The sequence below is a fragment of the Xenopus tropicalis genome, chromosome 2, assembly GCF_000004195.4.
Source record: "Xenopus tropicalis strain Nigerian chromosome 2, UCB_Xtro_10.0, whole genome shotgun sequence".
Classification (NCBI taxonomy): Eukaryota; Metazoa; Chordata; class Amphibia; order Anura; family Pipidae; genus Xenopus; species Xenopus tropicalis.
Window position 1 is genome coordinate 104,763,472 of NC_030678.2, and position 25,534 is coordinate 104,789,005.

General features: G+C 38.5%; 1 protein-coding gene across 4 annotated transcripts in view; it reads right to left on the reverse strand.

Annotated features, from left to right (window-relative positions):
- Nucleotides 1-24,492, reverse strand: part of nf1 (neurofibromin 1) — a 139,302-nt gene extending 114,810 nt beyond the window's left edge. For all 4 annotated transcript variants that reach the window (XM_012957569.3, XM_002936819.5, XM_018091613.2 and 1 more), the window contains exons 1-10: nt 24,177-24,492; nt 10,567-10,710; nt 8,552-8,635; nt 7,614-7,804; nt 6,539-6,645; nt 6,300-6,367; nt 4,393-4,468; nt 3,417-3,574; nt 856-1,029; nt 114-242 (exon numbers count right to left, since the gene is read on the reverse strand). In XM_012957569.3, the coding sequence (XP_012813023.1) occupies nt 114-242; nt 856-1,029; nt 3,417-3,574; nt 4,393-4,468; nt 6,300-6,367; nt 6,539-6,645; nt 7,614-7,804; nt 8,552-8,635; nt 10,567-10,710; nt 24,177-24,236 (1,191 nt within the window). In that variant the 5' untranslated portion in view covers nt 24,237-24,492. The remainder of the gene's footprint in view (nt 1-113; nt 243-855; nt 1,030-3,416; nt 3,575-4,392; nt 4,469-6,299; nt 6,368-6,538; nt 6,646-7,613; nt 7,805-8,551; nt 8,636-10,566; nt 10,711-24,176) is intronic.
- Between the last annotated feature and the right edge of the window lie 1,042 nt (nt 24,493-25,534).

Sequence of the window (25,534 nt, forward strand, 5' to 3'; positions counted from 1 at the left end):
TTTTTTTTTTTAAAAAAATAAATGTAAACGTGTAAAAAAGTGTAAAAGTTTAATTGTTAAACTAATGGCCACAATCACATAGAAAATTCATGTCTTTATTTTATAAAAATTACTTTAAAGTGCTGGTTGTTGTGAGGGTTGATTCGAAAACAAGAAACCAGGCAGTCAATCATAAGATCCAAATCAGCATTCTGGCTCACTGCTCCTCTGGAGAAAGGTTTGCTTGGATTAAACAGCAAATTCTAATGAAAAGAGACAAGGAATAAATCAGCATTTATTATTATTATTATTTATTTATAAAGCGCCAACATATTCTGCAGCGCTGTACAATAAGTGCTTTATATGTAACTCTGTATGTCCAATGTATGAAACCCAATCAATTACCTATACAAGAGGTGAAGAGAGCCCTGCTCGCTCAAAAGAGCTTACAATCTAAAAGATGCTTCCAGAATGATATCAAATACTTTACAAAAACTATTAATAGTTAATTATGCAGAGGGCAATATTATTGGAAATAGACAGATGCTAAATCATAATACTGTACTGTCCTCCCTAGAGAAGTGCTATACAAATTTTCCAAAGAGAGCTTATTATTATTATTAACATTTATTTATAAAGCGCCAACATATTCTGCAGCGCTGTATTATTATACAATGTACCGCATCTATAAGCCATGTTTATTCTTTACTTGAAATGCTTCAAAAGTATCAGATTCCATACTGCTGCTAATTTAAGTTGATAACCACATCTGCACAGTGCTGCAGTAAGAAACTCTTAAACCAAAACTTTACATTACAGTACTATATTTTACCTGTAACCAATCAAGAATTTAAAAACTAATATTGTAATTGTTACCTTTAAGTCAATGACTAAAGACTGCACAAGGTGAAATATGACAGAATTATCTTCCCAGTTGATGTATGTCGAGGCTTTGCACAGTTTGACACTAGCAATGGCTGCAGTTTCTGTGAGTGACTTTGTTCCTCCATGTCCAGCTAAAGCTTTTCTGAGGTTTTCAAGGAATAGTTTCTGACATTATAACAACAAATAGAAAGCAACAATTAAAAAAACATATGAATATAAGAATATAGTCAAATTAAACAGTTGGCTAGTTGTTAGTCTCTAAAAGTATATAATTTAGGTAGAATACACCCAAGAGCCATACTATTCATGGAAATACCACATTCCAGTTTACATATTAAATATTAAGTGAAATAATGTATGTCTGCTGATGTATCTACTGCTGTAAGATACCTTTCAGTCTGGTGCAACAAAATAAAATGCAAGCACTGAATTTGTTCTGTGCTGATTTGACTCCTGTGAAATAGTAGTCCCTACATTAACAATGCAGTTTGATTCTCTTTTCCTTTCTTAAGTTTTCTAGTGTCAAAATCCAATAATTTAGGATATAGCTAATGTCACAACCAGCATTTTCTCTGCCAGTATATTTGAAAATCTTCTGTCATCCACCCCATATCCCAGATTTTATTTCACAAACTTTAAAACAAAGCAACAAAGAAAATAGTAATAGTGGCATGTGAATAAGTTTAGACAATCTTCCAGTTGTCCACTGATAAGCAAGTTTTCTGGTAGTAATTACCTCAGTAGCCCTTAATAGCCATTAGGACTTACCTTCCATCTGTTGACAACTGCAGAGCTTAAAAAACCTGACAGCCCCCAAATTTATGATGTCTGAAAATAAAGCTTTTTGACTTTAAAGCAGGAGAAGGATATAAAAAGATTGCAAAATGCTTCCTGCTCACAATTTCCACTTTCTAGGACAGAGGTCCCCCTGGCTTTTTTACCTGTGAACCACATTCTAATGTAAAAAGAGTTGAGAAGCAACACAAGCACAAAAGGAGTTCCTGGGGTACCAAATAAGGGCTGTTATTGGCTATTTAGTAGCCCCTTTGTAGACTAGCAGCCTACAGGAGGCTCTGCTTGGCAGTACACCTGGATTTTATGCAACCAAAACTTGCATCCATGCCAGAAATTTAAAAATTACCACCTGTTTTGAGACCACTGGGAGCAACATCCAAGGAGTTGGTGAGCAACATGTTGGGGATCACTGATCTAAACGAGAACTGCTTGTTGTCCAGAAAGGCAGACAAAAACCCATATGACTGCAGAGGACCTGAAGGAAGATTTGGCTAACACAGGAGTGGTGTTGCACTGTTTCAAGGTGTAGCAGTGCTTGCACAAACATTATCTGCATGGAAGGGTCATCTAGAGAATCCTTACCTGCGACCTCATCACAAACATCAGCGTCTGAGGTATGCAAAACAGCATCTAGACAAGCCAGAGGTATTTTGGAAACCAGTGCTGTGGACTGGTTAAGTTAAAACTCTGTCCACAATCACCACAGATTTTCTTTGAAAAAAGAGGCAGCATTTGATGGATAAAACACTTTGCCAACTATTAAACATTTGGGTGGATCTATTAAGCTTTGGGGTTGTGTGGCAGCTAGTGGTAGAGGAAACATTGCATATGTAGAGGGAAAAAATTAACTTCAACAAATATGAACAAATTTAAGAAACAGGTAAGAAGCTGAAAAGGGGATGGTTGAGCTCCTATAAAAATACAATAACAAAATTCACCATGAGCGAACTGAAGAAAAGCAAGCTAAAGGTTTGGGAATAGCCCTGACAGTCCACTGAATTAAGATCTCAAACATGCAACACAGCCCAAGAAGATCTCAGAATTAGAAGCAATCTGCAAGGAGGACTGGGGAAAAAATCCTACAAGAATTGAAAGACTGTTGCTGGATACAAAATCCTAAAATCTGTGCTAAAGGCAGTGTTACTAAATACTGACTAGGGTTTACAAATATTTGTCCCAAGCATGGAGCAACAGCTAGTCAGTTTAAAAATACAAAAGTCTTTATTATTATAGTAAAAGCATCAAAGAAACATAATGGGCTCAACCACACAACATACCCTGCTCGGCTTGACGCGTTTCGTGGCCCTTAGCCACTTCCTCAGAAGCTGAGTCACCCTCCCCCCTCACCTGTTTAAATAGTCATACAAAATCCTCCCATAAAAATAATTAAGCCTTGCCACCAACAGTCATGTCTCTTATTCCAAGCAAGGTAACAAAACAGGAGGGGAAGGGGAAAAGGCAGCACGCCAGCCAGTCTACCGGTGAGTGCTCCTGTGTATATTTTTTTGCTGAAGATTTACAAATATTTGTACATGCCACAATTACAATTTCCTATGTTTAAATGTTTGGGAACTAAAATAATAATAATTGCAAAAAAATTTTTATGCACTTAAATAGTTGTTTACTACTTCTATTAAGTAATTTTCAGTTTTTCATGCGTACAGGGACTAGAGAATTATTAATTTTAGTACAACAGATTTTAAAATGGTCTATGAACATTATGTAATCTATTTCCTTTTTAGTAAAGATTCACTCACCTTGTTCATTTTACTTTCTTCTACAACATCCTTGGAAATATCCTGAATAATTTCAGGACACAGAACCAACAAAATTATCTGCAGTGGCCAGACTGCTGCTTTGCGCTTGTTGCTCTCGGCAAAGCTGTCCACCAAGTCAAAAAGCTTTTCTGCACAGTCTATGTAAAAGGAACAATAACGCACAAAGTAAAACAACTGTACTGTACTGTGTATCAAAATTTCAAACAGTCATCATAATTATTTCTCCTGAAAGGATATGTCATGGAATATTGAATTGAAAAAGCTGCAACCAACAAAATTGGATGCGTAATCTGTTTTACAAAAAGGTTTTATGCTTTTTTCATTTTTAATTCAAGTATTCAGATATAATTTGGCAGCTCACATAAGGTTGGAGATGCAATATATGATCCTTGCTATCAAAAAAAAAACCTATGCAAAGGCAAGTAGAAACAATACTGTAGCGTTTAGCATAGCTTTGTTTTCTTAAAGAAAATTTAATCACAATTTTAATTTGAAATTGTAGCCTTACAGAGGGGCCTTACTACCGTAAAACACATCACTGCTCAGATAAAACACCCACTGTGCCAGCAGCAAGGTGCATCTTGGCTTGCTGCTTGGCTTTGGTCACTATTTCCGAGAGATACTAGCCACATCTTATTGTGTCATCTAACTATACTGTATCTACAGAATTTACAAAGAGGGGAAACGTAAAACAAGGCACAAAGTGTGCATGATATGATTGTTTTTAAGCAGTTTTATCAAATGCTATCAGCTGACTAGGTTCTACAGGGTTACTTTACTTAAAGCAAATTTTGCCTTTGTTATTGTATAGCATCTGAAAATTGTAACATTTGCATTTAGACTAAACTACTAAATCACAGCAACTAGTTAACTTTATTAATGGAAACTATGAGTAGTAGATCAGCTGCAAACCTTGCAACCTATTACATTAACCAGTAAACATCCTACTTCTTACCTGCCATATCAGTCTGTGGTCGTTGGTACAACTTTGTAAATTCATCTGGATAATTTTCAACCCAATTCCAAAAGGCCTGTAGGCAAAGCACATCAGTTCAACATTAGTTCAATGACTAGGGTTTGCTCCAAACATACTTTTCGCCTTCTGTTTAAAGTAGCATAAATGTTTTTCGTTACTGAAAAACAACTTAAAGTAAAATCATAGTTTATTTCCAGACACACACACAAATCTTTATCTATCTATCAAAACTTTTTAGTGGGGGGGGAGATTTTAACCAAGAACACTGAAGATTTCTAAGGCCTATTCAAGGAATTACTTTCATGGTATTGCTTATCTAGAGCAGTGTTTTTCAACCTTTATTGGGCAAAGGCACACTTGTTTCATGAAAAAAATCACGAGGCACACCACCATTAGAAAATGTTAAAAAATGTAACTCTGTGCCCAGCAGCAGTGCCCCCCTAGTACACTGGTGCCCAGCAGCAGTGCCCCCCTAGTACATTGGTGCCCAGCAGCAGTGCCCCCCTAGTACATTGGTGCCCAGCAGCAGTGCCCCCCTAGTACATTGGTGCCAAGAGCAGTGCCCCCCTAGTACATTGGTGCCCAGCAGCAGTGCCCCCCTAGTACATTGGTGCCAAGAGCCAGCCCCCCTAGTACATTGGTGCCCAGCAGCAGTGCCCCCATAAGTCAGTGTGCCCCGTGGCCCCCCTAATACATTGGTGCCCAGCAGCATTTTACTCTTCGGCGGCTTCAGCAGCATCTTCCCCTCACGCGCGCCGCCTCTGCACTTCTGCCTACACGCGACCGCACACAGGCCCTTTTATAACGTTGCGCCCCGTGCGTACTGACGTCACCCGTACACACGGGGCGCAACCAATGACAGGGCCCGGATTTTTTTTTTTTTTTTAAAGTAAAAATTGCGGCCCTGCCTACGGCACACCAGGCAACATCTCGCGGCACACTAGGAACAGCGGTTGAAAAACGCTGATCTAGAGAGGTGTGACGAGATGTTAAAGCAGAACTACTAGACCCAAGAAACAAATAAACTAGAAATGCCACATTTTATATTCTTGACTTGAGAGCACCAGCCTAAATGTTCAGCATCTCAACCTTAATTTAATAGTAATATGCCAGGTCTTCCAAGATGTCACAGGAGTTTCCATCTTGGATTTTCTTAGGAATGTCGGTAACTCATATGCATAATGTGCTCTTAACAACTGTTAAGAAGCTAAGTTTATGGGTTGTTGCAAATCATCATGCAGAAAAGTGCTACAGTCATAAAATATTAACAAGGTTGAGTATTAAGTTCTGACGCAAATTACAATGGTTTCTTAGCTGCCATGTAATGTAACCATGATAACTAATTAGCCTTATATCATAAGATTCATATTCTATATACACAGTACAGTAGTATATTGTCAGTCTGCAAAGCGAAATGGGGCAGATTCGCTCATCACTAGTGGTGTCTGGTACCTTTATAGTGATCCCCAACCAGTGGCTCGTAAACAACATGTTGCTCACCACTCCCTTTGATGATGCTCTCAATGGCCTCAAGTGTGGCTCATGAGTAAGAAAAGGATGGGGGTCCCTTCTTTACAGTAATGTCTGGTACTATTTTCAACAATTCTAGCAAGACATGGTCTTTGCGGTTAGTTTTGGTATTTTAATATTTTGCGGTAGTCATAGAAAGGTTTACAGGAATTTATCAGGAAATTAGATGCTTTTTTTGTAGGCTAACTAAAAGTTCAGTCATTCATAAAGAACAGTACATTTCTCTTTCAACTGATGTTTTTTCTTTTTTAATGGCAATATTGGTGCCCATCTAAGATAAAAGCCAGACCAATTTCTTTTACACTAACTCCTACAAAAATGTAGAAAAATGTATACAATCATCAGGCATTAGTTACCTTTTCGAGACTGTTAATAACTGCCAACTGAGCAACTTTCTTCAGAGACTTAAATTTAAAGACTGTTTCTGGGAAAAGAAAAAAAAAAAAAAGATTTACAACTAGCAACTTGACCAGTTGGGTTTGATTCTCCAAAATAAATAAATGTAGACATCTTAAACGAATAAAAATGCTGTGCTTATGTGAGAAAGTTCCATATGGTGGATGCATCCATAATTGCAAAGGCAGATTCCACTAACCCTGTAAAAGTCGTTTAAGTTTTGAACAGTCCACATTGATATATTGTATCAAGTCTATATCGTGAACATCAGCATTGTCCTCTGAGCAAACTGTCAGTTCCTGAAGCCTGTTAAATACAGAAAGAGCACTATTAATAAAATTCATCATTCATACTGCAAAAAAAAATGCAAACATTTCTCCATTTTCCAAATAAACCCACCAAATTTATACACCCAAATCCATACAATGTTTTGTCAGTAAAAAAAAAACAAAAAAAAAAATAACACCTCTTAAAATAGAATATTTTTAGGGTTTCCCATTGCATTGAAACCTGCTTAATTATGAATTACTTCAGAAATTTCTCAGTCATTACATAAGGATAGGGAAGCAACCTTTTCCTTCTGTGTGAAAGGGAATATCTGTACAAAGAATTTCCCAGATGCTGTTCAAGCATTTGAAATGTGCCCTGACAGGAAATGGGGTTACGAGAGGAGTAGCACTTAGCCTGCAATGAACTGAGGGACAGTAACACAAGCTAATATACAGTTTTACTATACAAACTAGAAATTTGCAGTGAAGGGTACTTTGTTCAGCCACCTTGTCATCTATTGTCTTGACAAAACCCCATATGGTGTAATGTTTTTAGTGGCGCTGATGGCATACAAGGCATTTCTTAGCGAGTATTCCAACTGGAGGTGAATCACTCAATACCACCCACATTGCCAGGAATGGTGCACACAGAGACCTCCAGGTACTGCCTGGGTGCATGGTTAACATAACATAATTAGTGAGCACAAACAAACAGCACTCAGGACTTGTATGAAGCAAAAAAATTTTTAATTTAACGTTCCGGCTTAGACTCAAGCCGTCTTCAGGACGTGCAAAGCCCTCCCCAACAATAAATAAATAATTATATATATATATTTATATTAAGAGGCAAGGATCTATGACCTGCTATGATTGTACCACTTTACTATTGGGCTGGTAGTAAGTAAGCGACTAAGGAAATTAAAACTGATGAACATATCTTCCACAATACCTATAACAATTATTATATTTTTTTTCTTTCAAAGAACATAAAAACAAAAAAAATACCTTGTAGAAATACGGCTGAAGACGGCATTAAAGTTATTACAGCTAAGTGAGAACAGTACCCCCGAAGCAGACATTCGGAGTTCGGCTGCATACTGATTGCCTTCTCTGTATGTGTGAATAAAATGGCAGATCTCTGGCAGTAACTGTTTAACCAGCATTGTTTCATCTAACCGCATAGAATCCTTTGGTTGCTGGAGGAAAAACAGATGGTAGGATGGTAGGTGTAGTACATGGAAAAAGTAATGAAGAATTAGGTATTTCAAGAGGTTCTGATAAACAAGGGCTCTCTGGGTGGATAGCTAAAGGGCTCCACAAACTAGCTTTAATGACAATATCATCCCCTAAAAATACAGTATATCATTTACTGGTAAGAGAAGATGTGTTCAACAACTCGCCACAGAAAAAGAAAGGATCTGGGTCACTACCCTAAGCCTTCAGATAGGGAAGCTGATATCACTGTTTTATGAGCAAATCTTAAACTACTTTTAATGAAGAAATCTACCTGAAGATTTGCTCATTGAGTGCTATTTGCCCATTGGGTTATATCATTTATTGGGCCCAAGATTTTTAAAAAGTTGCAGAGTAACTGCACTTAAAGGCAGGAGAATTGCATAGGGAATATGCAAACTTTTGATGAACTGAGCAGCTTTGGCTGTACTACATTCTAAGCATTTTCATTGCCCAACCAAGAAACAGCCTCAGAGGCAGCACCTCTTGAAGTTAGGCAAAATCAAAATAAATCAGACAAAGCAACAAAAATAAATTTATTCCAAAAGGCCAGTCCCTATAAATGAAGATGAAAAGTACAGTGTGAAAAACCTTAGCACTATGGTACATAGGGAATATCCCCCACCAGAATATTTGTTTATCTTAACTTTACAAACACAAGAAGATCAGCATTCTCAACACACATATGAAGACTAGATTTTTATACCTACCCCTGCAAGACATTTATCCAGTGTATCCAAAATAATCAACTGAGATAAATATAAATTTTTTTCTGAAGTCTCTCCAGATATCCTCTGCAAATAAGAAAAAACAATAATTAAGTGGTCTGTGGTAAAAATACATAACAAAAGCTACTTTTTAAATGTAAAGTTTCATACTTTCAAACCTCAGTGCAGTGCCTAATTTTAAGCATAAATTGTGGATCAGTCTGTAACAGGCAATACAGGGTGTTAATAAGTGTACACTTGGGGCTACATATCAATACTTAATGCAACAATTCAGTATGCGTGTCACTTTTTTCTCACTATTTTTGTCACGTGCAATAAGGGGAATGGATGAAACTGGGTATTCAAGGACGACAATATTTTTTGTTATTTTTGAGTGGTAGCAATTATGTTATAGTTTAGAAATCATTTTCTTTCATAACCATCTGTACTAAAGGGGAAACCATTTCTACTGATTTGAAAAGCCATCCATAGACTAAAAGTATGTTCTTTTTTGTGTAAATCTTACAGAAAACCATTTGAATTGACCTCAGCAATAGCAGCTGAAGCAACTTTGACCTAGTGGCACATCTAAAGAGCCAAAAATGTTTTATTTTTTTGTGCCAAACTTTCCTGACTTACTGGATAATTTTTCTGTTCATCAGGAAACAGTTCATAGGAATAAAATCTCTCTCTTTCTTTAGACAGGCGATTTTCAGTCCAAAAAAATGGATATTTGCAATTTTCATGCTGAAAACCACCTGTCACCAGTGGTTTTCATTTATCTAAATCAGGGCTGTAAAACATCGTACATAGGTTTTCACTTGAGAAAAAGGCAATATAGCTTTTAGAGCCTATCGCTTTTATAACACATTTCATGGGCTTTAGGCTGCAGACCACACGGTACTCTAACCAGTTTTAAAATTGACTTTATTGTTATAATATCTTTACCTGGGCCATTTCAAATATAGTTCCGTTTAAAGATGCCCCCCTTTGAAGCAGCCTACAGCAAAATACATTTACTCTTTGTATAATGTTGATATTATAAGGTAACTATTGGATATTATATAGAACTCTTAACTTTGTCACTGACTACATTTCTGTAGTTACGAATGCTTGCCTCAACACAGGGCTCCCTTCCCAAACACATCACCTAAAATTTGCCTTAGTCTTCCATGCAAACCTGCAGTGCACATGGAAGAGGGTGGCCGCCATATCTAGCCACTGTCATCTTCTCAGATATTAAACAGCTGTCAGCTTTTAGGGCAATGACTAATGAGAAGATTAGAATAGAAATATCCTCTATTGTAGGTGACCAATCTCCTCAGAATGCCTTCCCCCAGCAACTCACAAGGCAACGTTTGGAAAGCCAAAGTGATACATATGTTTTGCCACTGGCAATCCGCATTATTATCTGATAAGACATTTGGAAATTATTCGCCCGTGACAGAGGAGATTTGTTGTGGGCAATTAATCTCCTTGCTTGTTATAGTCCTTAGTAGGTATGCACCTGGTTGCTAATAATTTGCCTGCAGTTAATCTTGACTATCATGGACGATGAATCTCCCTGAAATGCCTTCATACCTCCCAGGGGGAAACTTAACACAACTTCGAAAATGAAGCAATGTGTATATCCAACCAGCGATTTACTATATTGAAGGGGGGAAACGTTGTGGGGAGGAGATTTGTCGCCCACAGTAGCAGAAATTAACCGCAGGTGATTTAGCTCCCTGTGGACCATTGCACTTACAGCAATGGAGGTTTAGACAAGATTGATAAGGCTAAATATTCTGTACTGCACTGCAATTCAATTCATGTACATACAACTTGGCAAACTTCCGTGGCACACAAGTCAGTTGTGATGTAGGTTTAGTGTGCTGAAACACATATACATACACATATACATATAATCCTACAAACCCAACAACAAAGGTCAAGGGAAGCTTTTTTCCATTACAAGGAAAATCAAGTATATGGGGGGAGCTCTTGTTTATACATTGTCTTTTACACAGGAAACTCACCATGTGGTTTACATTTTTTAAGATGTTCGTAAGTCCACTTATGACCAGAGAAAATTTGTACTTTGAAATGTTTATGAGACACTCTTTGTTGTGCTCCATGCTGACTTTGGTGTGGGTATTCTGCTGACTCGCTTTAATTGGAAGCTAGAAGAAAAAAAAAAATACTGTGATAATAATCCATTGGAGTACTTACTTTTTTAAATATAAGAAATATTTAACAGTTATCATTAATAACAAAAAATAATTAAAGTCTGCCAGTAACTAGAGAAATGGCAGGCAAATACATTTTCAGGGTAATAAAGTTCCAAGAAGATAAAAGAAGCAAACAGCAAAGCAGACAATTACGATTTAGTAAATATTTCTATAATCAACCACTTTCAGAAAATCGGTTCAACGTCAAAGCTAAAGTAAATAATAAACATTGCTTGGTTTCTCTTGTGCTTATGCTAAAGTTCCAGATGCATGAGTTTGTTCTTGCTCCAATAAACCAGAGTTACTCAAAAATAGCTTGTACAACTTACATGCAAATATGTTTTCCAGGTCCTAGGGCAAATGAAGAATAATTTTTAACATGGATAAATGCATAAATTCACCAACTGTACCTATATACACACATTTAACCCAAACACTAATCCAATGTATAAAAAATATAAAAAGTAAGAAGAATAGACTTTGCATAGTAAATTGCAACTATAGCTCTGGTAAAACCCATTATCCCAATTGAATTTCTCTTATACATTGATAAACATTTAACTAGACAAATAAAACAAGCTTTTCCTTGCATTTAGTGTGACCCAGCTCCCAAGTACCTGGTCTAAGCACACAGAGCAGATTGGTTAGTCATAACAATGTTTCTCTGGTGTGCAGGATTCCTGCTTTGATTGTTTGCCAGGAACATAACACTGGATTCCAAGACCAGAACACCTTTCATGCAATTGATCACGAGCAATGCTGGGAAGCCTAGATACTGGATGTTGCTGCTCTACAAGATGAGGACAGGTACTTTATCCGGATGTAAACAAGAAAGGGATGCTTGTGGGGGCATTACCTTGTGCAAACTATGTAAAGTGAAGGAAATGTTTTACTTTGCCTTAACTAAGTCAGTAATGTCTTTTGTAGAGTAACCCCAACCTCAAATATATTGACAAGCAATCTGGCACTTGTTTAATAGTGTTAGCACAAAATATCTCAAATGGCCTTAAAGGAGAAAGAAAGGCAAAGTCACTTGGGGGTGCCAAAATGTTAGGCACCCCCAAGTGACTTAAATTGCCTACCTTTTACCCCGGGCTGGTGCCCCTGTTCGGAGAGAACAGCACCAGCCCGGGGTAGCTACGATCACTTCCTCCTTCCTGGTTCCAAGCGCAGTAGAGTGAAAAGTCGGCTTTTCACTCTACGGCGCATGCGCCAACCGCTAACATTTTAGGTAAAGGAAGCAGGAAGCGCTCCGCTACAGGTACCCTTGGCTGGTGCTGTTTTCTCCACCAGCCCAGGGTACAAGGTAAGTGGTTAAAGTCACTTAGGGGTGCCTAACATTTTGGCACCCCCAAGTAACTTTGCCTTTCCTTCTCCTTTAACATACTGACATGGGTAAGTACAGGGATCCCTCTTGCTTTCTTTATGAATTATGTAGTCACACCCTCAATATACATGCAACAAACTTTTTTTTTTATTGGTGAGAACATTTAATGCAAACCAGCAAAAATGGGCATATCTGTGCATAAAAAAGAAAGTATATAGCATAAGTGAACAGGAGAGAATGACTCTTAGTGAGTTTTAAGCTCACACAGGTAATGCCCAAGTTATATGGAAAAAAAAAAAATCACAGGCTCCAAAAAGGCCTATGTAAGCAGCCTTAGATCTAATACATAAGTTAATAAAAACTTCATTATAAAAGAATACCAAGCAACAGCAGCAACATGCAAGAATCATTGGTAATATCTATTTTGCTTCTTTGGAAATAAACACTGGCATTTTTCATAGAATTCTCAACTGCAAAGGCAAATGTAATCATTAAAAGGAGAAATATTGGATAAATAAAAAAAAAACATTAATCTTGTAGGCAATTATTAATATATGGTGCTGGTTTTATTTTGGACTAAAAATTAATACTATCTGTAAAAATGGCCCCTTTATCGAAGCTCCCCATAGATCCACTCAGGTCCCTTTCCATGTTTGAAATGAAGGGTGGGTGTGTCCTAACAGTCCCTGCCAAAAGCACTGTAGGAGGGGGATAGCCAATCACAGCCCTACAGTCACACAAGCATATGCAGGCTTCATGTTGCCTGTCAGGTCAGTCTAGCTGGTTATTGGTTCCTATCCTACAGTGCAGTGGGCGGGATTAGTGGGGTTTTGGGGCAATTTCTTAATAAATCAGCCTGAAACAGTATTTTTTTAAGCACAATCCTTCAATATTTAGGAGTATAATGCACTGGTACATTCTTAATTTCCACATGATATATGTCTTCTTTAAGAGGAATATTATTCTCATGTTTCTTTTGCAATTGCAGCATTCGCAATTCCTCTGCCATGGAGATGTCAGTCGCAGTCTCTTTACTACAAGTAAACAAACCTTGGAAGTGCATTTCAGGGATGAGAGTATTGCTTTATATTGTTGGGTGCACTACTTAGCTTTTGGTACTTGCAGCACACAAGATGTGCCTTTAGCAAGACTGCTCCCATTTTATTTTTAACTGCAAAAGTCATTGACCATTGGACAGCACTTTGCTTTTTGGAACAAAGTTATTAATCCCTTTTCAGAAACACTGGAGACTTTGTTTTAGATAATACTGGGTGCATTCTTCAAAAGGTCACAGACCAACTGGTTTCCTTGTCTGCTTTTTTTCTATTTTCTTTAAGACCATTAAGCTAAATTTAAATAGTCCTTTGTTGCACTGAGCTTTATAGAAGACTTTTGGAAAACATGAACATGAAAACATTTCATACCACGGCAATGTTTTACAGCATTTCCATGCAAGTGCTTACTTTTTAGTTTGTTTTAAAATAGTTTTATTCAGAGTCTGAGGATTGCACAACACAGTTATCTATTTTTATGTCCCATGTGAAAGTCTCATTTTGTGTCATGGCCAGCACTAATGTCCTTCTCCAAGCTGAAACTTCAGGCAGCTGGGAGAAGAGAAATCCTAATTCATGATAAAAACTTTAGTTTAAAAAAAAAAAAAAAAAGATGAAGTTACCAGTAGCAGCTACTTGCCGTGGCTACTAAATTCTGCTTATAAATGCAAGCTCACAGTGCCTAAAAAATACCCCATATGCCATCACACTAAGAGGATATATAACCAGATACAAATATATTAACAGACCATAAAATAAACACTGATGATTATTCATCAGTATACCCATGGAGGGGGTGTTCTTTGAGACAAGAGGACAAATATATTGAAAACACTGAAGGTGCAAACCGGCAACCGCCAGTAAAGGAAGATAAATTAGCCTTGTAACATGGGCTGGTGTGCTTCTTCTTTCAAAGACAAACAGGCCTAGGCATGTGTGCTCAAGAGAACGTATTACCATGCTCTTCAGCAAAGTACTGTATGCAATGTTATATTTTAAAATGGCACAGTAAAGTTAATAGTAAAAGTTTACAAATGTTGGTCACTAGAAGGTGCTTAAACTGGCATATTTTTACTAAAGACTTCCTTGTCTGGAAGGTCTGCATCAATTCTATAAGAAACTCACTGCAATGGTTCCCCTGGGGGATTGGGTCTCCCACTTGGAAATATCACTTAAAGGTCATTTATGGTAAGTTTTGGGGTAAATATTTGTTCTGCTCCCTCGTCTAGAGGGAGCAAAACATGTATGAAAAAGTTTCCTTGGGGTAGCAATAAGAGCTATAATTGGCTACTTTATAGCCAATATGTTGAATGGCAACCTACAGAAGGCTTTGTTTGGCATTATACTTGGTTTTTATGCAACAAAATCTTGCCTCCAAGCTAAAAATTCAAAAATGAGTACCTGCTTTGAGACCACAGGGATCAACATCGAAGGGGTTGGTGAGCAACATGTTGCTCACGAGCCCCTGATTGCGGAACACTGGTGTAGGGCAACATCACCTAACTTCTGCTGCTTTATTCCCCACACTGATCTGGACAAAAAGCAAGTAAATTGCCAGGCCAGGTCTTGTGCATTTTCCATGATACTAAGGTTCCTTTGGTAGAAACAATGAACGACGGGTAACATCAGTGTAATTCAACTCTACGCGCAAGAAAATGCTGCAAAAGTACAGTATGCATATATAAGATGTTTCCTCTAACCTTAATAAACTGAAAACTCTTATAGCAGGTGATTGTGTTTAAACAAGACCATCTGGAAAGAGAGATAGACCGGAAGGCAGCTGTTTCATGTAAACAAAACCTTCAGATGGGTCTAATGACATTATTAAGATGCATACAAAACTAGACAAAATCCAAAGTATTTTGAACGCTTGAGTATGACTCCAAACACTTATTTTGCCCATGATCCCGGGACAGTGTGTATGCACCTCATGGCCAAACACTACCATCCAACCTGGGAATAGCAATGACACAAGATTAGAATTTGAGAGAGTCCAAGTAAGGACAACTAAGTTGGTATAGGGTATGGAAAGTCTCAGTTATGAAGACTGGCCAGGTTGGGGTTGTTTAAGGGTGGATGTGATAGCTAAGCAAAAATATATAAGGGGATCATCTAATAATCTCTCTGATGCTTTATTTACCAGTAGGTCCCCAAGCAGACATGAGGGCATCCATTCTGATAAGAAGAAAGGAAGTTCAATCTAAATATTCCAAAAGGGTTTTTTTTTTACAGTGAGAGCTGTGAAGTTGTGGAATTCTCTTGCTAAATCAGTTGTACTGATACATCAGATAGCTTCAAGATGGGGTTGGATGGCTTTTTTGGCAAGTGAGAAAATACAGGATTATTAATTATAGCTCCTACTACAGACTGATCCATGGACTGGTCTTATTGCCAACAGTTCAGGACACATCACAGAAGAACAGTCAGGGGAAGTGAGGCTGAAGTGGATGGGGAGTGGGCCCATACTGCATGAGATTAGTCGCCCGTTAATTAATCTCCTCTAGCAATGGCCACTAATTTCATCTGAATGCTTTACTACCGGCCTCGCGACGCAACTTCGGGCGACTTAGGATAGCCGAACACATACATTTTCCTACTGGCAATTTAAATTACCACTGGTAGGAAAGCATTCAGAACTCGCCCGCAAAGGATCGCTGCTATCGCTGCTCCAAAAAGGGGTTTCAACCGACAAATATAAAAGTCGGCGGTTTCCAAAATCGCATTAAGATGCCTACCAGAGGTAACTTAGAGCAACTTCGCAAACCAAGGCAATGCAAAGGACCACTGACTTTTACACCAATAGGAAGCGGCATGAGTGGCATCATGAACTTCTCTGCCAACTAAAACATGCTGTTAAAAAACTGTCCCATATGCTATGAGCTTCAGACTCTTTGCACAGTAAACACTACATACATAAATAAATATACACAGTGTATTTTAAGTACAATATCCCTGATCCTAAATACATTAAACGGTGAGTGGCAATGGGTACCAGCACTTCAAATAAATAAAAGTAGAACTCCAATTTATGGTGTAAATTCTGGGAAAACTAAAAATACAGGGGGAAAAAAATAAAGATGCCACTTGAATGTATGAGACCATGAAAAAACTGACAATTCCGGGAAAACTCTAAATCCAGGTATATAAAATAGGGGTCCTACTTTAAACACGATAAGGTAGTAGGAACTTAAGCCCCAAATTCAATATACAGTGATCTTTAATGTTTTCTGACTCTCCAGAACCCACCTTACCCCTTCAAAAAGCAAATTGCCTAAAGGCTGGAATATAATTGGTTATAATCAGCTCAGAAATAATCTGCACTGATAAAAATGCATCCATGTGCAACCTTGTGGTGGATGTGAGAAAAGCATGCTACAGGACAAATAGGACGCTAAGATCTGAATAGTGAAGATAGTAGCTGCCTTAAGGGAAATATGTGATGCGGTGATGGCTGTTTCCGCAATAACAGGATCATGCATAATGATTATAATGATTATCATTATGATTATTAACTATTATTAAAACTAAAAACAAACAAACCTTACTTTGAAAGTGAAAATAAAAGTTTAAAAATTGTCAAAAGAATGATTAAACTACACCATCAAAATCACAACAGTATCGTTTTAATTATCCGTGTCAATAAATACCCACTCCTACCAATAAAATAACTTGTAAAATCACAAAAAAAAAGAGAAAAGAAAAATTACGTAAAACCACAAAACCTGCATGATCGCTTTAAAACACACAGCGCACTTTTCTTAGGATACATATAGATATATGTTGTGGTTACAACTAATGTGAATTACGAGCATTCAGAGGTTCTAATCGCAGCAAATCATATATTTTTTATAGTCAACTCCTAAAGTTAACATAAAAAGTCTGTAATCCCCTTTTAAATTGAGAATCTCACATGCTCATGCTGTGCCCATGAATCCTATTAAACAGCCAGCATGCATGAGGGACATCTTCAAACCACTATGAATTTATTTTTATCAACAAAGAAAGAGAAGCATCATGGGTTTATAATGTATACTGCACCATAATAATTCTAATGCAGTTTTTCCAAAACTCATCATCTCTGAGGTATAAGAAGAATAAGTAAACTGACAAATGAGCTGCTGCTGTTGAAACATATAGGTAATTTCCAGTTAATTGCAAATAGAGGTTTCAAAGGACATGTAAGGTGGAAATAATCCTACAAACCATCCCATAAAGTATAGGCAGAGGGGCACATTCATCAAAGTACGACAGGTCCAAATACAAAAAATTAAAGGTTACAACTTTTGCGTACACTTTTTTGTACTTTGTGACAAAAAGCGCGACAAGACGATTGTCGTATCATATTGTCACACTGAGTACGAGAGTTTCGGATTCATGCAAGCTTCAGTATCCTGACCTTCCTTGGGCCAGTTTGGAGCTGCAGAGTGCCATTGAGTCCTATGGGAGGCTTCCAAATTCATGCACAGAAGTCAGAAAGGTTTTCCTGCAGTTTACAATCATTCAGATACGGGAAAATAGTACTTTTCAGACATTATACGATAAGATACGATTTTTTCGGATTTCAAGATACAAATTTTTTGTACTTTAAAAAGTACAATACAAAAAAATCATGCTTTTTAAAGGTACGAAAATCGTACTTTGATAAATCTCCCCCATAGAGTCTAGTAACTTAACTAGGTCCACAAATTTTGGGTGATACTTGCTCAGATCAGAAACTCACCTCAGGCGGCAACACCCCACAAATTGCCTGGGGCGGCAAAAATCCCCTCCTGATAACTTTAAAGCAGGCCATACACATGAAGCTTTTTAAAAGATCTTTTACTTTTCCTACAACCAAGCTTATCTTTAAACTATTATTTACTAGTATGATTAGTCAGTGAAAAGGACCATTTCATGCAATATCGTCTAGTTGAAGCTAGTAAAAAATATGGTAGTTGCCTGCTTGGTCCTGCGAACAACTGGACAGTGGACAATCCTCACTGTTAACGAAAATCTTCAAACCTTATATACTATAATGTGAGCAAATATCTTTAATCTTTAATAGAAACACACTACTTTCTATTGTTCTGCTGCTCTTCACTTCTTTATCCACCGATGTGCCATTCAATGGCGGGCACAGTACAAAAGCAGATGAAATTTTCAAAACTGCCCAATTGACAAAACAAACTATATTCATCAGGCTTGGCCAGGTTGCATCCTCATATCAAAAACAGTACAAATTTATCAGTACATGTATGGGCAGCTTAAGCTACCATCAAGGGTGAAGACACACGTGGTGCAAATGTGCAGAGTCCTTTTTTTTTTATAAAATAAATTGCAGCGACTTTCCTGCCCCAGGTTAGAGTACGAGTAGCTGCGACTAATCACCCTTGCTGATTAGTCACCATGACTTTTTAAAAAAAAGTTGCGCCTACTAATCACCGTGTGTGTCTTCGCCCTTAGCATTACTGAGAAAAAGGAGTCAAATAGGACTTTTTAGAAGATAGTATACCTCTATTCCGGAAATTTCTGGATAATGGGTTTACAGAAGAGATCCTATAACAGTATGTAAATGAACGCACCTGCAAAACAATAGATTATAAAAACATGGGGCCAGTGAATGAGCATTGATTCATTTGTTTAATGCATAATTACTAGCCAGATTTGAGCGCTTTTTTTTTTTTTATACTTTACATAAGCTTGGACCTCTCCCAAAAACCCACCTTGCACTTTTAACAGTGCATGTGTTATGGTGCAGATACATTAAAGGACAAGGAAAGGCTTGCCTAATGAAAGATTTACAGAGATACACATACCGTATATACTCGAGTATAAGCCTATCCGAATATAAGCCGAGGTATCTAATTTTACCTTTGAAAACTGGGAAAACGTATTGACTCGAGTATAAGCCTAGGGTGGGAAATGCAGCAGCTACTGCTAAATTTCAATAATCAAAATAAATACCAATAAAACTACATTCAATGAGTGGGGTATATGTTTTTAAATATTTAAACAGTAAACTAAAGTGAAGAAGAGGGTCAACAAAAACAATATGGTATCAACAAGGATACCTTAAGAGTATAACCCCCTTAGCTCAATCAGCAACCAAGCTCAAACACAAAGAGTTAAAATCCTTCAAAACTATATATAGTTTATATAGAATATAAAGTGCAATGTCTAGTGCAGAATGGGACAGGTGGATGGTAGATGAAGATGAATTTGGGAGCGGGCCAGGGCACTGGAGGGTCTGGTTGCGGGTGTTCTTATTTGCACACAAAGGACAGAGGGTGCTAGTCTGGAGGGACACATGGCACCCGACTAGAGTATAAGCCGAGGGTGATATTTTTTACCATATTTTGGGTGCTGAAAAACTAGGCTTATACTTGAGTATATACAGTACTTGTTTCAGTGAACGGCGCCGCCATCTTGTCCAGCATGTCTGTATGGGCTATTGCTGAAAAGCACAAGCCAGTCCCCCATCCCCGCAGCTGCTCACAAACCCCTCCCTTCATATGTTTGCCTGACACTTGCGTTTGCCATGCTCCCTCTTCTGCCACAAACCCCCACTCCCCGCACCGGTCTGCATGTCATAAAGTTCTATATGTCACCTCCACCACCCCCACCCCCCCGCGCTCACCTCTACTTGCTCCCCGGTCTGCATGTCACCTCCGCCACTCCCCCCCCATTCGCTCCCCCAGAGTTTAGCAACCCCCGCTCCCCGGTCTGCATGTCACCTCCGGCACGACCCATCCGCTCACCGCTACTCGCTCCACACATCTGCCACCTGCCGGGTCTGCATGTCACCTCCACCGCTACTCGCTGCTCTCTCTCCTGTCGGCTGCGTTGCCATGGCAACCATACGCTCCTGCTGTTTGCGCATGTGCAAGCTATGGATCTGGTTGTAGTCTTAGTGCAGGAGCGATGCATTATGGGAATCTTCTCTACCCAGCTCAGTGGTTTTTTTTCCTGTTTGGCTTCTAATCTTCTAAACAGGTGAAATATGGGGAGACTTAAGGGCACTGTTGAGACAACTGAAGGTATGCCTGCAGCTTGAGATTAACTCTTTACTAGCCTTTCCTTGTCCTTTAAGATCCACTTTTTTGGTGTATTAATGTTTCTTTGCCTGATTTTGCCACCTACATACTGGTCCAAATCAGACTTATCCTATGGTTTGGGCCAAAGGCTAAGGATTGGATCATAGCAAGAACAGGCATGCCGATGTGTGTCTGTCCTCTGCCCAGTGGGATCTTCAGACCAGCCAAGTATCTGTAAGCAAGGGTCCATACACATGCAGATAAGCTGCCAACTTGATCTGAAAGAGCTGAAGCTGCAACAAGTGAAGTGCAATATATAAAATTCAGCTAACAATCACTGTTTTTTATCCAAAATGCTTTTTTACCAGAATTCAATGTAATTACAGATGCAATGTTTGTTGCAGCCATCATAATTCATTCATTCTCCATTTTGGTAAATCCCACAACAAATCAGACCAACTATTTAGGAATTTAATAACAAGCTTGATCTCTGAATCACCTATATACATTACTTTACTATATATTGTGACAAATTAGCGTTATTTGTATAGCTAGGGGTTTGATCACCCAAGTAGTACCCTGTTGGCCAATGGCTAAATCACATCAGAAGGTCCAGTGCAAACCTGTCAGAAGAGGACTGTATAAACAATCTTATACCAGGTCTTACCCTATAGGGGTGATATCAGTATCTCATTGCACAGGTATCTCCCTTAATTTGAAAATAATTGTGGCACTCTGCAACAAACCTGCTTACAAATTGCAATAATCACTGGGAAATCTATTCTCACTAAAACATAACTTTTATTCAATAGATTCTATAAAAGGTTTCCAACAAAAGTAAACCCAAATTAGTAGCATGGGCCAAACGTGCTTTCTTTCAAAAAAAATTCTTATAAAGTAGGAAACTCAGGAAGGGACTTTTTTTTAAAGACACCACGCAAACCAGTGATCAACACACTCCAGTATTCCCACTCTGATGTCAAATGGCAGCCTAAAACTTTACACTACCTAGGCCAATGTTCCAGTGACACAAGACTGGAAATAGGTAGGAATTCCTTCCCAATATATTTGGGTAAATGCCTTGTAGTTTAGTATGAGACTAACTGCACTAATGTGAGACTTCTAGGTTTTTAACCGCCCCCCCCCCCCCCCCTCTCCATTTTATAGGATAACTTTTTTTATAAAATAAATTGAATTAAAGTTATATTTTAATTAACAGATTTCACAGTGATTTGTTGCAGAGTTAGGCTGCAAATTCTCTTTACAGTGATGTAGCGTATCAATTTTCTTTAATAGATTCTATGGATTCATTTACTGTATGTATATTTACTTTACCATTTCCTGTAGAGAACATAATACTTTAATACATAGGGTCATACTGCAGTAGCCATTCTGATCAACAATGGTCTAACTTTAGGCTAATAGCATTTTCCAAGGTCATAAGTAGGAAAAACTGAACAATTAGAAATTGGAATCTTACCTATTGCTGCCATGAAACTGCACAGAGAAAATCAATAAACAAAAAATTGGAATATAATTACAGCCAAAGTAAAACTTGTGCAATGGAGATCTGGACTAGAGATAGCTGGACTGACTAATATGATGAAGCTCAATTAGTAGTGACGCAGTGATGTCTACATTGCGAAACCGCTGGTTGTCAAACTGTATCAGTTCAAGCATTCCTTGAAGGTCGAAGTTTTGGTCAGATTCCCCTTTTCCCATGAAATGGATACATTTAAAGCTAAATATTGGTGCATCATTCTTTCAGCAAGCAGAGGTAGGCCAAGGCAACCCGGCCGCCAGCCGCATATGCGAGAGTGTGCATGCACAATGACATTGGAGGGGGGAAGCATGGTGACCTGCAATGGGATAAAAGATCCCAGACTAGGGGTAGACAGAAGAGGTACCTGCCTAGCACCGCCCACAAAGCTGCGCCCTAGGTAGCTGCCTCTTCCGCCTACCCCTAGTTGTAGGTCAACCTGGCCTGGACCTACTTAGCTTTCAAGTAAACTATTAAGGCATATATAACTCATTTTCTAGATAAAATCAGTTTGTCACCAATATCAGGAGATTTCCATACAAGTAAGGTGACAAGCCCCACAAAAGTATTTGCACGACTTACTGAAAAAATGATTGCGTACTTCCTAAATTGGCCATGGGCACTGCAGCCTACAAAACTTACTCAAAACATACCCAAACCACAAAACTATATTGATGCCTTGAAATTCATTGCTGCAAATAATCTCAAAGAGTCAAAATCTACTGTCAAAGTTTTTCTGTCATAGTGTCTATACTTTAAAGGCTTCTTTTGCAGGCATCACTCACCGTTTTTTTTTTTTTTTTTTTTTTAAAAAGTATTCTGAGAACAAAAGTGAGGAAGCTACAATTCCTTTTATAAATGTCTTAAAAAATGACCACATAACTGCAAAACTTTTGCCAAGGTATTCCAAAATTTGCTGTTTTTCATCAACAGCAAGGAAACAGGGACAGGGTATACAACTCGGTGTCACAGAATCAATACAAACTGCGTGAGAATAAAAGCATACACTGTAAATCTGATGATCACTTAATATGAACTTAATATAAAACTTCTACATGATTGTTTAGCAAAATGACCATTTCCGTTCCTAAATACAGCATGAACATTAAGCATAGATTGAAGAAGTAAAAGTGTAGATAAAAAGAAATGTCAAATATCACACGGTCAGTTATTTCTGACAATACATTCGATGCATTAAAACCCACAGATGCTTCCAATTCTAGAATCTATGCACTGCAAAATCTGAATTCATTAATATATAACTATAATATTTGCAATTTACTGAAAAGATATTTTTACCTCACAGTATTAAGTCCTATAACCAACGGCCAGTTGCTTTAAAGTTCAGACAATAAGGAAAAAATAAATAAAAAAACAGAACACATAGTAAGAATGAGTTGACCAAACTGCTGCACTTGAGATGTTGAGCATCAGTTGATGGCATCCACAATCCTTTTAAAGTGAAAGAATACTGGCAAGTTGGAGCTGAGATATAGAAAATATAGCAAACTATAGTAAATAGAAACTTTTCTGTTGTATATCTTAACTGTTTATTAAGTGAAAAATGCTATTTTAACGTCCATTTGCCCACTGTGTTCCTTAACACTATATAACTGTATAAAGAATTAAGGACCCCATAAAAATGGCTTCAGGCAGATGATCATCTCTAAAAAAAGAATAGTACCATGTTTCAATTTTAAACCTGTGGCAACTGATATGGCACACAAACAAATAACTGCTATCATGGACACAAAAGGGAATATTTACTCCTTTAAGGCATAAACTAAAAATGTTAACTAACCAATAGCTGCCATTCAACCACTAGGCTATAAATGAAGACCCCATAACAAATAGCATGTTTAATTTATACTGAAGCATGTCTTTTTTTCTCAAGTAATGTCAGTATGCATTTAAATGCTCTACAATACACTGCGCACTCAAGAAAATAAATACAATTGCTTGAAATACAATAAAATAACCCAATATTCTATAAAAATGGATGGAACACTGTTTCAGTTGGATGTAGAGTGATAAGCAAAATGTAGTGGAGGTAGGGTGTGCTTTGGAATTTGCTGTATGGCATGCACATAGTGCTGAACTTGCGACCCCCCAATAACATTTTCCAGTGATGGTGCAGTGGTCCATACAGATGGGGATGATAAGTGAAACATATCACTATATGCAATTGGCTACATATACAAACACATCTACATACAACATAAGGCTATGTCTTCATGCCACAAAGAAATGTAAAGTCAACGAATACACGTTTTAAAAAGAAGACGGAAAAGAACAGCGAAGGCCAGCAGTAACACTGTGACACAATCCTGGAGATGTCTGAAACAAGAAAGCAACCACAGACCCTCATCACTCCATCACCTTCTTCCTCCATAGCAACACTCCCTTCCTCCTCCTCCTCCTCCACCACCACCACCACCAAAGCCCAGCAATCTCCACCCATGGTCCCCCCACAGTCACTCGCTTACCTGCTCATCGAACCGGTTTACCACCGCCTGCACCCACTCCACTGGCTTGTGAGCCGCCATCGCCCCGGCTTGGGGTGGCCCCTCGCCCCCTCCTCCCGGGTATCACAGGCCGCCGGAAAGGTGCCGATGATGAAAATGACAGTAATAGCAAATGAATTATCTTCCACCTCCACCGCTTCCCCCCTCCACCACCACCGCCTCCTCCGCCGCCACCTCCCGCCGCCCCCCACCTCTCCACTTCCCCGCTATCGCGCTCCCCTCTCGGCCATCAGTGCAAAGACGCCATGACACCAGACCGGAAGTGCGATCACTGCGCTCGGCCCCACTTACAGCTGGATAGGTAGCGCGCATGCGCAGTTTTTGCTGAGAAACCAAACTGGTGGCTGGTTAGTGGGTGTGTCATTTGTGACAGGGCTCGTACGGATAATGGGCGGGAGGAAGGCATTAGTTAACAGCATAGATGCCAAACTGCCGTTATTTTAAGTAGGGTGCTGTCATTGTGTAAACGTTCTAGAATTCAAACAAGTGAGAAAGCGCAAAAGTACCTATTCGTGTACTATGTAAGGCCTGTAAACATACAACTGCTTTACACTTATTTGTAGCAAGTAATGCACATATGGAATTGGTTATACAAGCTGGGTTGGACTGGAACGGGGATACCTGGTAATCCTCTGTTAGACCTAGGCCCAATCAGTCGTTTGTATTACCAATCTAAGACTTATTAAGCCACGAACGATCCGAGCATATTTTCGCCGACTTTTTCGTACGCTTGTGCAAAAGATTCGGAAAGGTTCTGTCACTGTTTACGATCGTTCAGTGCGAAAATTAAGTGACTTTCGGATCACCAGTATGATATTATTGTGACATACGATTTTTTCGTAAGCATTTTCGTGATATTTGCGATCTTCAGAAATGATCGTATCCAATCTGAATTTTTCCCATTCGGGATTCGAACTCGTGTTTTAATGAATCGGCCCCTAAATGTTATATAATTATCATTACATAAGTTGTATAATTTATAAAGCTATGAATATACTGGAAATCATATTCTTGGAAATCATGCTGTGTGAGGTCATCAGTTATAACCAACACTTAGGGGCTGATTTACTAACCCACGAATCCGAATGGGAAAAATTCCCATTGGAAAACGAACATTTTGCGACTTTTTCGTATTTTTAGCGATTTTTTCGTCACTGTTATGACTTTTTCGTAAATTGTCGTGACTTTTTCGTAGCCGTTACGACTTGCGTGAATTGTCGCGACTTTTTCGTAGCCGTTACGATTTGCTCGTATTATGTTGCGACTTTTTCATATTGAGCGCTCGTAAATGGCGGGCAAAACTTTCAGACTTAGCATGA